Source organism: Rhincodon typus, chromosome 11, assembly GCF_021869965.1.
Source record: "Rhincodon typus isolate 14 chromosome 11, sRhiTyp1.1, whole genome shotgun sequence".
NCBI lineage: Eukaryota > Metazoa > Chordata > Chondrichthyes > Orectolobiformes > Rhincodontidae > Rhincodon > Rhincodon typus.
Genome location: NC_063342.1, coordinates 27262804 through 27282720, shown reverse-complemented (window position 1 = coordinate 27282720; position 19917 = coordinate 27262804). Strand labels below are relative to the sequence as shown.

The following is a 19917-nucleotide window of genomic DNA, read 5'->3' as shown; positions in this document are numbered from 1 at the left end:
TCTCCCCATCTGCCATAAAAGCCTATTCACAAGAGGGGTCACAGTTGAGTTTGCTTTAAGAACAGTGAAAGAAATGAAGTATAACCCAAGAATCAGCTTGAGTACCTTCATGCAGGTAATGACATTAAAGCGACATTAACTTAACTCAGAGATAGTAGGAACTGCCGATGCTGGAGATTCTGAGATAACAAGGTCTAGAGCTGGATGAACATAGCAGGCCAAGCAGCATCAGAGGAGCAGGAAAGCTGATATTTCAGGTCTGGACCCTTCTTCAGAAATGTCAGCTTTCCTGCTCCTCTGATGCTGCTTGGCCTGCTGTGTTCATCCAGCTCTACACCTTGTTATCTTAACTTAACAACTGAGGCTTTTACTATGTGACTACAACAAACGCTCTCAGTGTGGAGCTCCAGGTTCAAGTCCCATCTACTCCAGAGGTGTGTAATAACATCTCTGAAGAGGTTTATTAGAAATACCTGTAAGTGAAGATCCTTTGCTAGTGTAAGCTAAGGCTTTAAATGCGCCTGCAATAATTTCCATGATAATAATGGCCAGCCCTTCATGACATTAGTCCCATGCATTTTTCGAAGTTATGGTTACCCCTGTTTGCATTGTCTAGGCAGGTACGATTATTAAGTGTTTTATGCTTGAGAATTGTTACTTTGAGTTCTGTGTTGACATGGAGTGACCTAACCATTTCCTTGTATTGTACCTGTATCTTTTGCAAGCCTTCTCTATTCAATCACAGATTGAACTCTCTTTCTCCGTCTTCTTTGGAACAGCAGTACTTGGACTGCCATTCCTGAAAATATTAAACATTTATATCCTGCAGCTGGTCATTGAGATATCTTGCAAAGATCCTCAATTTAATATCCAAAACAAAACTAATGCAGTGTTTAAGGTTCTTTGCTGTAGGCATTTAAATCTTGCAGTAGCATACCACTTTTTCCTTTAAAATTTATTAGGTGCCTTACCAGAAGCATTGACAAGGCCAGGAGCTTACAAAGAAATTTTCAAGTTAATCTCAAACTGGAATATTTGTTCATTGGTTTAGCTGAGTGGGAAGAACTGGTATTCTGGCATTCTTATACTGGCAATTGTGCCAACAATCTAATCTAGAGCATTAAAACAGAATTCTTGAATTAATGTCTGTTAGCTTAAAACCAATCAGTGCCTGAGTATTGCTCCTGAGTTATATGGTCATAATGATTTGTGGGGAAAATAAAATCAAGAAACAGAAATGAGTATTACACCTCCCTGCTGTACTGAGCTGGACATTCATCATCTGAAATGAGCAGTTATGGATTTCCGAATCTCAGTTATTGGCAACAAATTGCAAACAAGAAAGGGAGACTAACTGTTCTTTATTTTTTTAAAATGTCATTGAATGAGTGACAATTATCTTTCATATTTTTGTCTAAATGTATGTATTAATGTGTTAGTGGTAAAATTGAAGACATCTGTGTAAATGGCAGACTGTTGAATTTAGAGTGCATACCAAAAATCCCATTCTTGAATAATAACCAGTGAAGTAATTTCTTGGTTTTTATGTTATCCTGATTGCTTTGGTGATGAAGCCTTTTGATAAACTACAGCTTATGGGACAAAGTGGCCGTTCTGTTAAATTCTGAACTGGGGATGTATGGATTTTAATGCAAACTTTTCAAAGATTACTTTCTTGTGGTTATTTAAATATCCTACCACTGCTGGAAAGGAATTCTTTTTTTTTAAAAGTTTGGTGCGAATTATGTGATGCCTCTTGGGGCAGGAATTCATCAGAACTGAACTCAGGCCCAGAATCAATGCAATACAAATATCTAATGACCCAATGGGAGGCCAGGGGGCAGGCGAAATCTGAGCTTCAGGCCTCATTAACAATGTTTATGTCAGCAGTCTTTGCGAGCAATCTGCGCATTTATTGAGAAAGACAATTTGGGATGTTTCTTAATGAGAGACTAGGATGAGGCCACAGGATTGGGCTACCCATGTACACAAACTGTTAAGGTGGAATTGTTAGCCTTTATAATAAATGGTTTGGAATTAAAAGTAATGTATCAGATCGGCCTGGAGTAATATTTTGGTTGAGTGCAGAACTTCAAGAAAAATGTTGTCTTTGGAGGGGAGTGCAGTGCAGAAGAGTGCCTTAAAGTCTTAAATAATGAGGATAAGTTTAGAAAGTTGACTGAACTGAACTTGACCAAAACTGATTTGATCGGGTAGATGTAGCAAATCAGTTCTTCTCTTAAAGGAATTCAGAACAAGGTGGTATAACTTAAAAATACAGCCAAACCATTTAGGAGTGAAACCAGGAAGCATTATTGCACATAAAGTGTATTAGAAATTTAGAAGGTGTTTATTGAAAATGTTTGCGGGTGTTGAATTATGGATTGAAGCAGTCAAGACTGAGTCTGATAGATACTTGCCAAAAAAGTGTATTAAAAGATTATAGAACAAAGACAAGTACGGGGAGTTGTGTTAGGCCAGAATCTTTCAGATGCAAAACTAAATACTTCCCAAAAGAAGAATCTAGAGATTTATGAATAGCTGTCACTCTAACTTCAAGAGGTCAATAAACAGTTTATTTCTGCTTAGTTTTAGGAGCTGGGCCACCACTTTGGAGGATATTTTTATCAAGCAAAGTTTTGTCAAGAAGAGTGATTAGCTCTGATTAATATCAGGATGCATTAATTACACTATCATTTATTGGATTATCACTTTGCAAGTAATTATTATCATTTAATTTTTTGTTTATCTGAGTCATGCCTTAGAGAGAGGGAAGTCATGTTTACTCTTTGTGTGGTGCAAAAGTTAAAATTGTCATTTCAAACCAGTTAAATATTTTTTGCAATGTTTTTAGAAAACACAGTAATTTTCCGTGGAGGAGCCTATTAATCAAATATTAAACTCAATTTGAAAAGGACAGAGTGTTTTTTTTTTGATACAATATATCCTATTACATGCAAGTGTGAGTCAGAAAACAAAACAAGCTAGAACTGGTTGCAGATTCATTTCCAACCCAACCAGGCTAGGATAATGCTATGAGGCTAGGATAACGCTATAAGGCTATAATAGTTTTCTCAACAAATACTCAAGGCAAGCTTTTCGTAGAGGCCTACCTCAGAGACTAATGATCTTTCCTACTATCCAGATAAGATATCACCGTTGTTCATGTGTAAAACATACTTGTTAAACAATGTACTCAATAGAGAGTTAGAAGTCCGAGGTGAAGAGCAGAGATCAGTGTTTCAATTACTAATGACATCTGTTTTTGGTTTTTGCTCCCTGCTGACTTAGAACACAAACTGCCCTTAGAAACAGATGTGTGAAAATTTGTCTGTACAGTCAGAGAATTCATATTTGCATAACCAATTTAACATTTCAAGTGCAGAGTTGTACTGTTTAGATAGTGTGAATCTAAAAATAGGATTTCAGTGCCTCAAAGTGCCAGGACCTTGGTTCGATTCCAGCCTCTGGTGAATGTCTGTCTATGTGGAGTTTGCACATTATCCCTGTGTCTATGTGGGTTTCCTCTGGGTGCTCTGGTTTCCTCCCACAGTCCAAAGATGTGCAGGCTAGGTGGATTGGCCATGCTAAGTTGCCCGTAGTGCCCTGGGATGTGCACGCTAGGTGGGTTAGCCATGGGAAATGCAGGGTTACAGGGATGGGGAAGGGGGTGGGTCTGGGTGAGATGCTGTTTGGAAGGGTAGTGTGGACTCATTGGGCTGCATGGTCTGCTTCCACAGTGGAGGAATGCTATGGTTCTGAGAGCAAAGGCTTCAGAAATTTAAATATCTTAAAATGATTGTTCTACCAATGCAGTGATTTCATTCAGAAACTCTTATTTCATATGCATTAATAAATCACAACATGAAGTGATAATTCAGAATTTAAAAATAATCTCTGGATTTCTGTTATGGGGCTGTTGAATTATTATACACAAATCTCGCATTGGTTTAAGTCTTATTGTGAATCAATTTTAACTGAAGTTGGTAGGCATTGCAGTGGTAGCCTTAACATCCAACTATAGTGACAAGGAAAACTCGTAAGAGTCTGAAAGATGTTTGTAAATATAGCTAAGCAGTCATGAAGCAACAAAGCTATTGAAGCTGAATTTAAAAAGTACTGTATGTGAATGTATTGGAGAAATAATCTCGTTTCCTTAACCCTTTCTGCTTTTAAAAGGTCATTATTTTGATGTGGGTGTTGAGGCAACATTGACTAGGTGGGCCTTCTGTGTGATTGGTGCAGGCCCTCTGGTGAAGGTGGTCACCCACTTGCATTATTTAGAAAGTATCAGGGTTTTGATGCAGCGATAATAAGTGAATAACAATACTTGTCCCAGTCTGGGGTGTGTCACTTCGATAGAGCCTTTTATATGTTGTTGCCATCGACTTGGTGCTTTTTCTCTAGGTGGTGGAGGCTGTGTTTTTGTGTTTCTTAAAAAACCCTGATGAGCTGCTACAATGCATCTTGTAGGTGAGAAATGGCATGCCAGTGCGTGTGTAGGCTATTGGGTAGAGAACTGATTGAGAGATAGTAGGAACTGCCGATGCTGGAGTCTGAGATAACAAGGTGTAGAGCTGGATGAACACAGCAGGCCAGCCAGCATCAGAGGAGCAGGAAAGCTGACATTTTGGGTCTGGACCCTTCTTGGGTCCAGATCCGAAACGTCAGCTTTCCTGCTCCTCTGATGCTGCCTGAACTGATTGAGAGGACTGCTTTGTTCAGAATAGTGCCACTTCATTTGTGTTGCTGCAACCATCTACCTATACAATAGTATTCAGGCAAGTGAGATGATTCCATTATGCTCCAGACTTGTGCCTTAGGTAGTTGAAAGACTTTGGCGAGTAAAGAGGTGAGCCACTTGCTACAGAATACCCAGCCTCTGATCTCGTCAAGTAAAAATGGCATTTAAGTGAACATCCTGATGAGTTTCTGAGTAACAATGTTCCCAGAATGTCAGTAGTGGACGACTCAGGAGTCATTAGGCTTGCTCTTGTTAGAGAAGATTGTTGTCAGGTACTTACATAATGTAAATGTTTCTTGATAGTTGTATTCTGGACACACCCTACTTCTTGATGCAAATAGGTATGACTGCTTCACTATTTGAGGAATTGTGAATGAAGCAGAGCATTGTGCAATCATCAGCAAATGCCCTATTTCTGACCTTAGGATAGAGGGAAGGACATTGTGAAAATAGGCAGAGGTGGCTGCCCAAGGAACTCTTGCATCAATGTCCTAGGAATAAAATGATTGGCCTTGAACCACAACTATTTTGCTTGTCTTGTGACTCTCACCAGGTAGCAGCATAGACTTTGAGACTTCAGATGTATACAAAGACTGTCTAGCCTTTGACTATGAAATCTTCCACAATTGCACTCACCTCATTTTAATATCAGTACTATTTCTTCTGCCTCCCCAATGCCTTATATACCTTCGTGATTGCCCTCCCAAGTTACCTTGGTGCCTTTATCACTGTTAATGTGATAAATGCCTATATGGCAAAAGAAGAAGCAGAAGCTGGTCAGTCTTCCGCATGAGTTTATTCCCAGTACTCATCAAAGCAGAACAGCATCTCGCAAGACGAAACTAGTTGCCTTAAATATTTTCTAAGCAATCTGTTCAGAGGCGTTATTACATATCTCTGGATCAGAAGGGACTTGAACCCACTCTTCCTGGCTCAGAAGTAGGGATTCTACCACTGTTGTGCAAGATTCCCTCACTGCTTGTTTTCTTTTAAATTATTTACCCTGTTTTCCTAATCAACCTGTTCAGAGGTATTATTTGCACAACTCTGGAGCAGGTGGGCCTTGAACCTGGGCTAGCCAGCAATGCCCATGTCCCACAAGTGAATTAATAAAAAAGAAAAAAAATTCTGGGCAGGCTCATATCAGCAAACTCGACAATCTCTGGGATCTCTAATGCTGCTAAAACGATTTACATATTTAGCCCAAATAATTTTTAAGTCACTGTTTATTCAGTTAACACTCAGAGACTTAATCCATAATAATCGACTTTCAAAGCTATAAAAATATTATTTTTAGATAAACTGTCCAAAATCAAAACTGTAAATTATTTTTCATAGTCCTGAAGGTATTTGAAAAAGAAAAACCATAAATTAGAGTTTAAGTTATTATTTATATAGTACTTAATGTCTTGTGGTTGCCACCCCTAGAGAATTATCTGGAAGGACCCAGAAATTGAATATTAATCTCCAAGACCAGGAGCAAACCTTGGAGAGAAATCTTTGGGATGTTAAAAAAGAATGATCTTTTAACACCTTTGTTGATCAGTAGTAAAACTTAGGATAGCAATGAAGAGTGTTCATTTACTAATTGCTGTAGGAGTGCAATGTGTCATGATAATGGACAATGAGGGGGTACAGAGACAAGGAAATTGGAGGAAAGTGTCATCTAATGAAACTTCCACAAATATATCCAGCCAGGTTGCACTACAAACACAGACAGACACACACACAGACGGACACACAGATGGACACACACACACACACACACACACACACACACACACACACACAGACGGACACACAGACACACACAAACCGACGCGCACACACATGTGCGCACATTCTTCCCTGTCCCATTCCCACACTTTTTACCGAATGGCATCCTGAGATGGGAGGACTGATGTATAAAAAGAGACTGGATCTGTTAGAACTGTATACACTAGAGTTCAAAAAAATAAGGGGGAATTTCAAACATCCACTCCCTCTACCATCGACATTCAGTAGCAGCAGTGTGTACTTTTTACAAGATGCACTGCAGAAATTCACCAAAGATCCTTAGAAAGCACCTTCTAAACTCATGACCACTTCTATCTAGGAGGAGAAAGGCAGCCAATACCACCTGCAAGTTCCCCTCCAAACCACTCAGCATCCTGACTTGGAAATATATCACTATTCCTTCACAGCTGTTGAGTCGAAATCCTGGAATTCCCTCCCAATGGCATTGTGGGTCAACCACAGGAGGTGGACTGCAGTGATTCAAGAAGGCAGCTCACCACCACCTTCTGAAGGGCAACTATGGACAGGCAATATATGCTGGTCAGCCAGTGACACCCATATCCTATGAATGAATAAAATAAAACTCACAGAAGCCTATACCATTCTAATAGGAATAGACAGAGTAAATGTAGGAAGGATTTCCTGATAACTGGGGAATCCAAAATGAGGAATCACAGTTTAAGGATACGAGGTAGGCCATTTAGAACTGAAATGAGAAGAAATTTCTTCACCTAGAGAGCGCATAGTCTGTAGAATTCTCAGCCAGAAAAAGTGGTCGAAGCCACAACATTGAGTATTTTCACGATGGAGTAAGATATAGTTGTTGAGGATAAAGGGATCAAAGAGTATAAGGGAAGAAAAATAGGTACAGGGTACAGAATTGAACGATCAGCCATGATCATCTTGAATTGCAGAGCAGGTTCAAAACACCTACTCGCCCACTCCTGCTCCTGTTTCCAATGTAACACACTTTTCTTACTCAATTGTGGATATTCCACTTTAAACTTTATGTCCCCCTCTTGCTCTTTCATGTCCTCTTGCTCTACTGATACCTGGTTTTTGAGCATGTTTTCAATTTGCATTTTATTGATATTTTGAAGAGCAAAGAAACTGCATCACATTGGGTTTTACCTCTCAGGCTAAGCCTGAAGCTCATAATCAGTGAAGGTCCCATCATGATGTTAGCTGGGCCGTCTTCAGCACATTTGCTTTTGACTGTTTTCCCTCGATTAAGTACCAACACAAAACTTTACACAAAGTGCCAGGTCCATACCTCCATGAGCACTAAAATAAGGATGAACAAGATCATGACTGGATTAGAGAGTTAACTCAGTTGGTTGAGGTATCAGGAAAAGCAGATGCATTGAGCCAAAGACAGTGAGAAGTAAACTACACAGATGGACTCAAACAGGGAAACCCATGGATGTCATCCTTTAAGAAAGTTTGCTGCAATATGAAAACGGCCCTCACAGTTGACAACAGCATCCTTGATTAATGTACTGATATCCTGATCTTCATTAATTCACATCGACTACTTTCACCTTAAGCTGCTCCATGCCGTTTCTATTAGGAATACGGTCCAACTACATAAATCCATAATTTGGTGAACATTTTCTTACTTAGGGTGACCTTAAGATTGGCCAGCATGAGCAATACAGAACTAGCACTTCCAGTAAAGTGAATTTTTCTTTTAAGGTTGCCTGTTCAGGCTGTTCAGACAACACTTCATTTCATTTATTGCACAATCTAGCAATCTTCACCTGGGTGCAACTGTTGCTAAAAGTGGCAAGCTTTCATTTCCAAACAGGAGTATCATGAACAAAAACAACACTAAAAACACAAAAAAGGATTACTGCTGTTTAAGTACCCAAACATTTCATCTAGAGGTCCGTGTGTACTAAAACGTATTTAGATTAAGAGCAGAGAATTACTTTTAGTCTTGTTGTTGACTTTGCGTTGATATATTGAACTCTGCAGAAATGTTTGAAATAATAAGGCAGCAATATGTTACTAAGAATGTGATTTAGTTGGTTTTATAGATGTGGAGCCAAATAAATCAGGTCGCTAACACAGAGTCATTTAGCTATTTCCTGGATATTTCCATTACCCTCTGAAAACCTGCCACTCCCTCCATTACTTCATCACACCTAAAGCCAAGTCATACAAACTCTTGTGGCTAGCAATTATGTTATAGTAGGACTGAGTTCAGACTGCTGCATAGGTTTTGGATTTCCAACTGTTTATGTAGACACTAAGTAATATTTTGAGATTAAATTCTATTAACATCCTAACAACATTGAATTATTAGTGTTAGAATTACTGAAGTTGTGTAGTGCCAAATTGAATGCCCAAAAGGTTGAGACTGTATTCATGTCTCTTCTGTTCTTATTATTTTCTTCTCCCAGTCTCTTTTCCCAAACTCTGTGACCATCAGTTACCCACTTCACAAATGTTTCCCAGAGATTAGCTTCTCGCCCAGTTTTCCTCAGAAAGACACACAAAATGGAAAAATCCATTCCAAAAATCAATTCTTGCCAATGGATCACCCAGAAAAACATGGGGCAGGAGACCTGCACTTATAAAAGTTTAGAGCCTCACTGCATTAAAATGAAAGTTGGACGACATGATGAAGGAAGTGAGGAAATTGCAAAGGTGACCAGAGTTAGAACAGCTAGGGGTGTGTAGGAATGATGGTTGGACAGGGCGAATTGGACAAGAAATCAAGACATTTGTACTTAAGTGTGAGGATTTTGAATCCACTTGATTGGGGAATAGAGGCTTGTGATAAATGTTAGTAAGCGGTAGGCTGTGAGCATTGGAGTTTTAGAAGCAATATAGCTCATGTGAGATAAAACTTAGAGTTTGATTTATTGTTGTTACACGTACTGAGAGATACAGTGAAAAGAGTTTTGCATGCTATACAGGTAGATTGTATTGTACAAAGCGCATCAGGGTAGCAGAACAGAGTGCAGAATACTGTGTTACAACTGCAAAGAGAAAGAGATCAATAACATCTGAGAGGTCCATTCAAAAGTCTGATTACAGCGGGAAGGAAGCTGTTCTTGAATCTGTCCTGAAATGTATTCAAACTTTTATATCTTCTGCCTGATGGAAGAGGGCGGAAGAGAGTATAACCGGGATGGAAGGGGTCTTTGATTATGTTGGTTGCCTTCCCAAGGCAGCAGGAAGTATAGATGGAAGACTGTTTTGCATGAGGGACTGGGCTGTGTTCCTATACAACACGATGATGCATCCAGATAGGATGCTTTCTATGGTTCATCTATAAAAATTGGTAAGAGTCTATTAGATGTATGAACCTGTAAGATGATGAAAGCTTGGAAGACGGTTTCAGTGGCTGGGATGTTAAGGGATGGATAGAAACATAGTGTTGAAGAGAAGGTATGAGGATAAAGATATACTTCGAACTTATCAAGGCTAGAAATATTACATTTGGATCATTTTTATGGATTACTGTTGCTGTACATGAGTGATTCCATGGCAACTCCTTTAGATTCCAAAGCTTCATTTCTGTCACTCTTGCCTGTAACTTTATTAACCTGTTAAAAAATAAATTACATCCATAAAATTAGCACTTCCTGGTTCCGGTGTTCTACAGCCCTGTTATATTTCAGCTAAGCAAAGTCAGTCTAATTACCCCGCCACCAGTGTGTTTGTGAAGAAGATTCTCACCTCATCACTGCCTAATGTTCATAGGCTAAAGCTAAATTCTTCCAGCAGCAGTCTGTAATTCATTGCAAAAACACACTTGCAGTCATTTCCAAGTATTATTTTCTGTAAATGACTGTAGTTAAATGTATAAGTATTAAAAGAAAGGCTGAAGAAAAACCACGAGGCTCACAACTGCTGGATAGACTGATGTAACCTCATTGTATTGCCTTCCACAAATGGATGTAATGCTAATTACTAGGAAAGCCAAAAGCATATGGCCAGTTACAGGAAAACACAGGGTCATTGAAAATAATTCTCGACTGTAATTCTCAAACATGGTGAATCAGCCAGATAACGCAAAATATTCTACTTTATGGAACATTATATTCATCAGCTCTTAGCAAATAAATATAGACAGACTGCGGTGGCCTAATGCTGTTGTTTGAAATCTGTGGATGGAGATTAATCTAGCCTGTTGTGGTGGGAAGCATAGCAATCATGCATACTTAATCATGGGAGAGGCTGCACATCAGTCTCCTGGAAATAGCAAAAATCTTCCATGATGAAATCTGAGGTGAAAAAGGACCCATATAAGAGACTCGCCCACTTTGATGTCCTTTGGCTCATTAAAGAAACAATAAATCCTGAATCCAGTGGAATTTAGTTGTGGCACAATAAATCCTGAATCCAGTGGAATTTAGTTGTGGCTCAGGGATTAGATGGGAGTCACCCAGCTCTCCCATGGCTCCCAAAGAGTACCCTTCAAATCCTATTGGGTTGCCAGGCACTGTGCACCCATTGAAGAGACCTAGCAAGCGAAGAGGGCAAACCGCTAAACTGTGTGACCATCACCCCACCCTCTTACCCAAGTCCAAGATTCAGCGACGGATTCCTGCTGAAGCTCTTGCAGCATTACAAACAGTGAGGTGGCACTGCTGAGAGTGGAGAGCATCTGGCCTATAATTCACCAGCAGCTATTTGAGATATCTGCCACCAGGGTCCAAAATTATGGGGACGGCTTGACACTGCCAATTAAGAACTGAGAAGAACTTAATTGAGCCCCCCACCACAGGAATGATCGGGTTTTCCACCACTTCTCTGACTAGTAGATGGGACCTGCTTTGGGAACATTAAATTTCTCCACTGAACCTACTGAATGCATTAAATGGCACAGAAATCCCAAGGGTTTATGGAGTGATGTACTCAGTATCGTCTTTGGAATTGTTGGGTGGTCATTAGAAAGACTAAAGAAGTTGCATCTGAAAAATGCTATCTAATCGGTTTCTTCATAGGGTTATAAATGCAAGTACCAAAGTAAAACCCTTTATTCATTGTCACCTCACATTTTCAGAAGGTCAGTACAGAGGCAAGGATATTATAATGCTAATGAGAATAACACTATTAAAAATGCCTGTTTGTCCCTGGTCTTTATTATTAACTGAAGTTTAGTTCTCTTTCGATTCACTCTGTCACTTGACAGCAGTCTGTTGTTAAGGGTCTTACACTGGGAAATGTTTTGCTAATTCTAAACTTGAAATGCTTATTCAAGATACTTTCAGAATAAAAGCAACAAAATACTTGGCAGAAACAATTAGTTGCAACTGAAATTTCAAACATTAAACAATCAGAATACCAAAGTTGATGAAACACTTTGATGTGATAGAAATTTCTACTTGCCAACCATTTTTTGCTTTTATCTGATGCCAGTTATGGCAGGCTATGTTTCAGCGCAGAATCAAGCCAAGCATCATAATCAAAAAAACAAGTATAGGATAATTTTTCAGAAAATGCTTCGCATTCACTTTTTAAAAAAAATTATTCGTAACATTTTCATTCTTAAATAATTTATATGGGCTAGAGCTTGCTCAGAAAATAGGTGTGCGTTAAAGTCGCATACTTTTGTTACTGTGTAAATTCAGCAAATTCGAGGCAAGGGGAGATCCTGCCATAAGTTGCAAATCTCCAGAACTGATCACTTTACACTGCTATTCCATTTACTTCGTATGATGGGTATTTCCCCCCACCGAGTCATTTTACAGAACAAGCTGGATTTGCTTGATAATTGTTCAATAATATGAAGTTAATAATAACAAAGTTATTACATGGTAACTGAGGATGTAAGTAAGTTTTTGATGCTGTGGCAAATGTTGGAATGACCAGCTTGGAAATAGAATTACTCATTCACTAATTCATTGTTCAAGATTTTAAAAGTGTCTACATGTTAAAATTGTACCTTTGTTTCTTTATTCGCTTCCTTAAGACAAATGTTTGTGCCCTCACTTTATTTCTCTCTCTCTACCTAATTTTACATTAACTTACCCCCTTCATTTTCCTACTTAGTCCCGCCTCTGTTTATTTCTAAATCTCTAAATTGGTCCTGTCATTCATGTAGGTCCTAAATGCTTACTGCTCTTGTCACACCTTTTATCATCTGACACTTCTGGCAAAAAACTTTCACTCTGAAAGGTTCAGGAAAATGTCTGACTAATGACATATGCTCTGAGGTGCCCAGCTTCAGGAGGAGTTTGACATTATTTTTAGACTTTAGTAGAATTCCATCAATTGCCAGTGGCTTATTGAGAATAGTGCAGGACATGGCACCAGTCGATATATCTCAAGGCAATTAAGTCCTAAAATGACTGGTTTTTCTGAATATAAAGTCTATATTGAAAATAATGTTGTTATGCGCCTTTTATTAAGAATCAATTAAAAAGAATGCCTGTGTTTTGTAATTCAAGTTTTGAGTGAATTCGCTCTGCAATTTTCAAATCCTTACTTTTGCTATTGGAAACATTCTTGTTGAATGTGAAACAAAATTGTTTAGAAATGAATTTTAACTTAGTTTTACTTAATTGTGAAATTTATTCTATGCTATTTTTGTAGTTTCCTGTGGCAGACTTTAGTCTATAACTGGTATCGCTGTAGTGTGGTTTTCTTTCAATTTTCGACTGAGTATTTTATATGTAAACACATTGTGGCACTCTGCCTTAATAATCTAATGAATGGAATAAATTTGTGTTGGAATGTCTGAGAGTCCCAGAGATCGACCATAAACTGCTGTTAGATTGAACATTTTAGGCATACTGCATAATTGGGAAAATTTGTTGGCATTGCAATATGTAAACATGAAAAAAAAGTCAAGTGCCACAAACAAGTAGGCAAAAGAAATTAGATGGCTTGGACAGGTGAACATTTGAATGTGATTCATTTGTATTCCCCATCCTTCTGATTTTCCAAATCAACTCATTTGTAATTGTCTTAGTTTCAGGAGACGTTTTGTAATGAATTTTTAGCATCGATGTTCTGTAATCATATAGTGCCTCGGAAAGCAATGTGACATTATATGATATACTACAAAACCTGATCAATGGACATTTTTGTACTGGTTAAGTGTGAATTTTCTAGATGGCAGTGTGCTTTATTGGAAATATGCCATTATGAACATCCATACCCTTATTTCTGAGTCAATTCACCTGTTTATTTAAGAGTATATTACTGTACTGTCACTGATATAATTGTCTTCTGATCTTCTGTTTTCTCTTGTCCTCTACAGAACCTGGGACACAGTCACCTGGTGGTCACTTATTTTCCACTGTTCCTGGCAGTACTCAGGGTATGTAACGCTTTAGGGACATATCTAACAATTGTAGCTTGCAAGGCCTTGGAAGAATTACAGGAGGAAACGAGTAATGAGTCTTGAAACTATGAGCTCATCAAGGTAAGTGATGACAGGTTGAGCAATTCACAATGTCTCTACGTTGCATCAGTCAACATTGCTGGATCAAATATAAATGGCCAACATCTAATCTAAAGTTCCCAGTAGCTACATGATTGATGCACATTACATTCAAATACTGAAGAACAATTTTCTGTTCCTAAAACTTTAACTTGACAGGATTGACAACCGTCTGCTGAATTCATAAGTATGCTACCAATTTATATGCATCGGGATCTGTACTGAGACTGGCTTAGACCATTGTTAATAATTAGGGAAAAGTAAAAAACTAAGATAAAGCATATGAGCAATATATTACCTAACATTCCGAAAATGTTAGGAATATTCAATATTGCACTGCGTTGAGAATATGTTCTTTTCAAAGAAAGGACTACTTTAACCAACTCTCTCAAAGACCACATCAAGTACCGATTTATGTTGAGTCATTAACAATCATATAGCCTTTTATGCTGACTGAACGTGAAATATGTGAATTGTATTGACGGAATAAATACAATGGTTTCAAATAAAGATTGATTGTCAGATTACAAGATTATTCTTATGTTCAAAAATGAAATTTGAATTAAATCTGGCTTTCAGTTGTACATTTGTTGTATAAAATTTGTACATTTGACCCAAAAAATACTTGCTACTAAATTCAACCCTCATGACAATTAGATTAAATGTAAATTCAGAATACTGCATCAATAAAAACATATATCAGATCCTTTCTCTCTGATAGTGTTTTAATAATGTGCCCATTAAATTTCACTGATCTTTGCTGGGGCACCAATGACCTTAACTACCAATTTTTTGTTTTGAATTGATGAAAGATATGCATGATCTCAGCTTGAGGAGAAAAACAATTTTCTCCAATTACTAATGCAGTCCTTTGATATTTTAAGACATTCAGAAAACATAATATGGCTGAAAAGTGATGGAATTAAAAGCTTTATTTTTAAAATGTATGTATATAGTTGCTTGGAATTTGCATCTCATTGCATGCACTTTAACCCAAATATCCTGATGTACAACCATGCTTAGGTATATTTTGCTCAGGTTGCTTGTATGATTGAAGATGCTAATTTTAGTATAGAGTAGTTTTATGCTTTTAGAATTGCACTGAGTTTTTCATTTGAATTGGTGACTGGAAGAACGTATATAGAAATGTGTGTAATAATGCAGGTGTGGACCAATTATAAAGTATAATTTATAATACTGGGAAATAGACATTAAATGTCAGCATTAGTTATGTGTCCTGTAATGCAAGTAGAGGGATGACAAAGGGAAAAATACCTTCATGTAGATCACTGTCTGTGTCCCTTCAGATTGTTATACAAAACCGAGTTAATACAAAAAAAAGAGAAACCTTTATGCTGTCTTTGGTATGACAGGCACCCACAGTAATTTAATATAAAGCCTCAGAGAGAAAGGCACAGTCTGTCAGAGTTTGAAGTAACTTAAAAACAAATAGTAATTTTGGAAAGTTCATTGGCAGCATAGATAATAGTACTTTTGTGTTCTTGCAGAAGTCAGACACATGAATGCCGAACTTGTCGCCAAAATTCTGTCCTTGTGTTAAAGGACAATCAGAGTTAATGCATTGAATAACATGATTGTTTAATTAGAATGGCTGGATGGTTTGTCTGATTCGATTAAAATTTCTGATGTGGAGCTTATGCAGCACGAGCTTACATAATGTGTTATTGCATTGTCAATAAACTGCATTTTGCCCAAAACCTAATCTCAATTTTTGCCTTTCATTTGCATCATCCTCTTGGTTTGCTTTATTACAAAAACAAATCAAGCTACCATCTGTATTCATTTTGAACATTGTAACTAATGCTAAATAACGTTCTAACACTGCAAAATAACACCCAGTTTTTCTGGATATAGTTCCATGACTCAAGGTAATGGCAGAGATGATAATGGTATTACTGGCATGCACAAATTAACATGCAGGCTACAGCATATGGTGGCCTTAAACTGTATTAATTTCTAAATTTTGAAATTTTCAGCTGTCCATGATAGAATCCAGTGCATTGCAATAACAATGTCATGAGGTTGTGCAGGTACCTCAGCTGTTTTTGGTTGGGAACCCAATTTAGCCAGCTAGGTTTATAAAGAAATTCAAAGCATTTGAGTCCTAAACTTTTGTTTGTTTTGATTCATTGAGATCAAGTTGTCAATTCAAAGAAAAATAACAGTGGCTGGTGGAAATCTGAAATAAAAAACAAAAAGCTGAAAAATGCAGCAGATTAATCAGCATCTAAGAAGAGAAAAGGGAAAAAGTTCTCCTCTATACGCTTTATCAGAACTGCAAACCAAAAGATAAGCAAGTTTTGTTAATAAAATTGAGGCAAGGATAGAAACAAATTAGAAGCTTTGTCTCTGTATCAGAAGATTATGAGTTCCAGCCCCATCATGAGAACATAATTTAGGCTTTAATGTAAGTTCAGTACTAAGGAGGTTCTGCATTGTCAGAGATGCCTTCCTTCAGGTTCGATAGTCTGCAAATTGTTTCATGTTAGATTAAATGAAAGATTGTGTCAGTTAGACAAAAGAAGGATGCATTATATTCCATATGATCATCAAGCTTTTCTTAAAATTAAGCAGTCTGCTCATTGTGCTTCCCATTAAATTCTTCTTTGTGGTTAGAGTATTTGTTGGCACAATTTTTGTGGTCAGGAGCAGAAAAACAACAGCATTCACCACTGACCTCAAAGAAATCTTCCCTAGTGACATCAGTGGCATGGACTTTCCCTTTTCCAATGTCAATTTGAACCTGGTGCCAAGCCAGAGGAACTTCCATTTGTCCAGCAAGACCGAAACTATCAAACAGTGCAAGTGGCCAGTAACGTATGTAGTCTTCTCAAAGATAGCAAATCAGAAAGTAATATGCATTGATTTTTGTTCACTTTTCAGTCAAAATTTAGACAAGTATGATGAATGATAGTGGCATCGCGATAAAAATATCATACAAACATGCCCAGATTTTGTATGAGTAAATACTGTGCTGAAACTAATAGCATCTTATGGAGTCCACAAATATGCACTTAATGTGGGAATTTAGAGTTTCCTAGATACAGGAGTTGTCTCTCTGGCATGGAAAATTGCACATGTCACTCCACTTTTTAAGAAGAGTGAATCAGGAAACAAGGGAATTACAGACCAGTTAGCCTAACATCTGTGGTGGGGATATTGTTGGAGTCTGTAATCAAGGATCGGTGTAACTGAACACCTCAAATTTTCAGTTAATCAGGAAGAGCCAGGGGATGCATGCCTGACAAATCTCATTGCTTTTTTTTAAGTGGTGCCTAACATATATTAAACAGGGACATGTCTATGTTTATTGCTTAAGTGGACTTGCATAGGCATTTGATAAAGTCCCATGTAAGAGACTGTTAACCATAGTAGAACCCAGAATTGAGGGTCAATTACTGACATAGCTGGGAAATTGGTGAGAGGCAGGTAACACAAAATAGGGATAATGGGTAGGTACTTAAATTGGCAGCATGTGACCAGTGGTGTCCAACAACGATCTACGGTAGGGCCTCCAATTATTCATGGGTAATGGCGTAGAAAGTCACATATCCAAATCTACTAATGACATAAAGTTAGATAGCATTGTAGACAGTGTAGATGATAGCATACAATTACAAAGAGATATTGGTAGACTAGGTCAATGGGTAAAAGTATGGCAGATGGAGTTCAATGTAAGCAAGTGTGAGGTTAATCATTTTGGATTGAATAAGGATAGATCAGGGTACTTTAGGTCTTTAAAATGCCAAAAACAGGTGAAGAAAGTAATCAGAAAGCTAACAGAATGCTGGCCTTTGTATCTAGGGGACTGGAGCATGATCTAATCAAACTCTTCAAGATATTAACAGGAGAAGATAGGGTAGATGAAGATAAACTATTTTCACCAGTTAGGGATTCTGGGGGGCATATTCTAAAACAATAGGACCAGAATGTTCAGGAGATATGTTAGGAAGCACTTCTACACACAGGCTGGTAGAGGTTCTCATCCACAAATGGCTGTTGATCCTGGATCTGTTGTTTAGTATTAATTCTGAGATAGATGATTTTTTGTGAAGCAAAGGTCTTAGGGGATATGGGCAAAAGGCAGGGTATGTGATGTTAGGCCACAGATCAGCCATGATCTGTTAAATGGAGGAACAGGCTCAAGGACCTGAATATCCTACTCCTGTTCCTATGTTCCTCCACAATCCAGAAAGTTCTATCAGTGATACTGTTTCTCCAGAGAGTGTGCTGTTCAGGACCCTAGAATACAAGCAATTCAAAATCATTGAACTGAAAAGAACAGCTGCTGTTACACTAGTAGTCTCACTATAAAAACTCTTGAAAAGGTTGCAACTCATTTACTGAAAGTTTTTTTAACAGCACACTATCATCAGAATTACAGCTAAACCCACCAAAACGCTGAAAGAGGTAATTTTATGTCATTCATTATGTCATTATGATAAAACATTTTCCCTTAAGTAAACTTCATTAAAATGTTTTAATAGTAGTTTAGCTTCAACTTTAATCTGATCTTTCAACCATTTATTTCACAGTATGTCTTAAAAATGATGAGGTTCAGTCTTCTTAGTTTTTTTTGTTCATGCGAGTACTTAAGTGTGATCAGTGGCTTATCCTGTTTGACGATACCGCTGCAACTAGACTTGGCTCCAGGCTCAAACTGACACCAGTAAAGGGGAGATATGTGTCACAGGTATCACTGTATCTTTGTAAGCAATTTTCTTTTGAGGTCAGCAAGTCTCCTTTCTTCACTGTTGACTGTAAAACCCAGCCCATTATTTTAAAAGTATGAATTTCACCTTGTAACAGAAATATGTAGACTTTGCGCAGATGTTAAATTAATTATCCAGGACTAGTGAGGCCGTTCAAAAGTAAACATCAAATGAATGCCCTTAAAATCTCACTAACATGCCATTCAACATAATGTAACATTTTCAAGGGTTTTACAGTGAGATTGGCAGCATAAAAAGGCAAGTTCCTATCATTTCAATGATTTCTACACTTGCAGTCTAGAGGGAACTCAACATTGCACCCTATATGGTAATATAGAATCATTGATGGCAATTTATGGATTACCAGTGTTGACTGTTCACACCTGGACTTCAGACATTGCTGTTAGTTCTCGAGAAGTAATAATGAAAATGCTAACAGTTTTGCCATCATTAATTACAGCCATAAATCCAGGCTGACTCTTTGCCACTACTATCAGTGGTAAGTTCTTGGTTATCTTCAGCTTTGAAGTTCTGATGAAGTGTATGAACTTTCAATAGATTCTGATTGATTCACTGTATGTAACCAGCAGTTTCTGTTCTTTTGCCATAGTTTCAATGTTTTCTTTTCAGGTACTATGTGCACAAAACCAGAAAGTCATTTTCAGGCTTTTAAAATTGCTTTCTTTTAAATTTATTACAGAAAGTTCGCCTGTCTTCAGATCCTCCCCAGTATCTAATATTGATGGCCAGGGGAAAGAAAGATTTAGAGGTACAGTATTCCTGTCAGCTTGGCTCAGTTGGTAGCATCCTTGCCTCTGAGTCAGAAGGTTGTGGGTTCAAGCCCCACCCCAGGACTTGAGAACATGATCTGGGCTGACACTTTAGTGCAGTACTGAGGGAGTGCTGCATTGTCGAAGATGCAGTCCTTCATATTCAATATTAAATGAAGCCCCATCAGCTGCTCAGTGTGGTTCTGTTAGATACTAAAAGTAGCATGGTACTATTCAAGAAGAGCAGGGAGTTCACATGGTGTTCTAACCAATATTCCTCACTCGACCAACACCACCAAACTCGCTGGTTCATCATTCATACTGCTGCTGTTTGTGGGTCCTTGTGTGCAAAATGTTTGCTTTGTATGGCTGTATACATCTGTGTAACAATGGTGACTTCCATTTGTTGCATAGGAAGTACTTTAGGAGGTTTGAGTGTTTGATAAACCATTACATGCACATTAGTTCTATCTCCAACCACTTAGATAA

At 38.0% G+C, this 19917-nt stretch overlaps 1 protein-coding gene across 1 annotated transcript in view; it reads left to right on the top strand.

Moving 5' to 3' along the window:
- The window catches only part of LOC109911646 (target of Nesh-SH3), a 286431-nt gene that overhangs the window by 209612 nt on the left and 56902 nt on the right, over nt 1–19917 (top strand). The window contains exons 44-45 of the mRNA XM_048603066.1: nt 13743–13802; nt 19359–19427. Of these exons, the coding sequence (XP_048459023.1) occupies nt 13743–13802; nt 19359–19427 (129 nt within the window). The remainder of the gene's footprint in view (nt 1–13742; nt 13803–19358; nt 19428–19917) is intronic.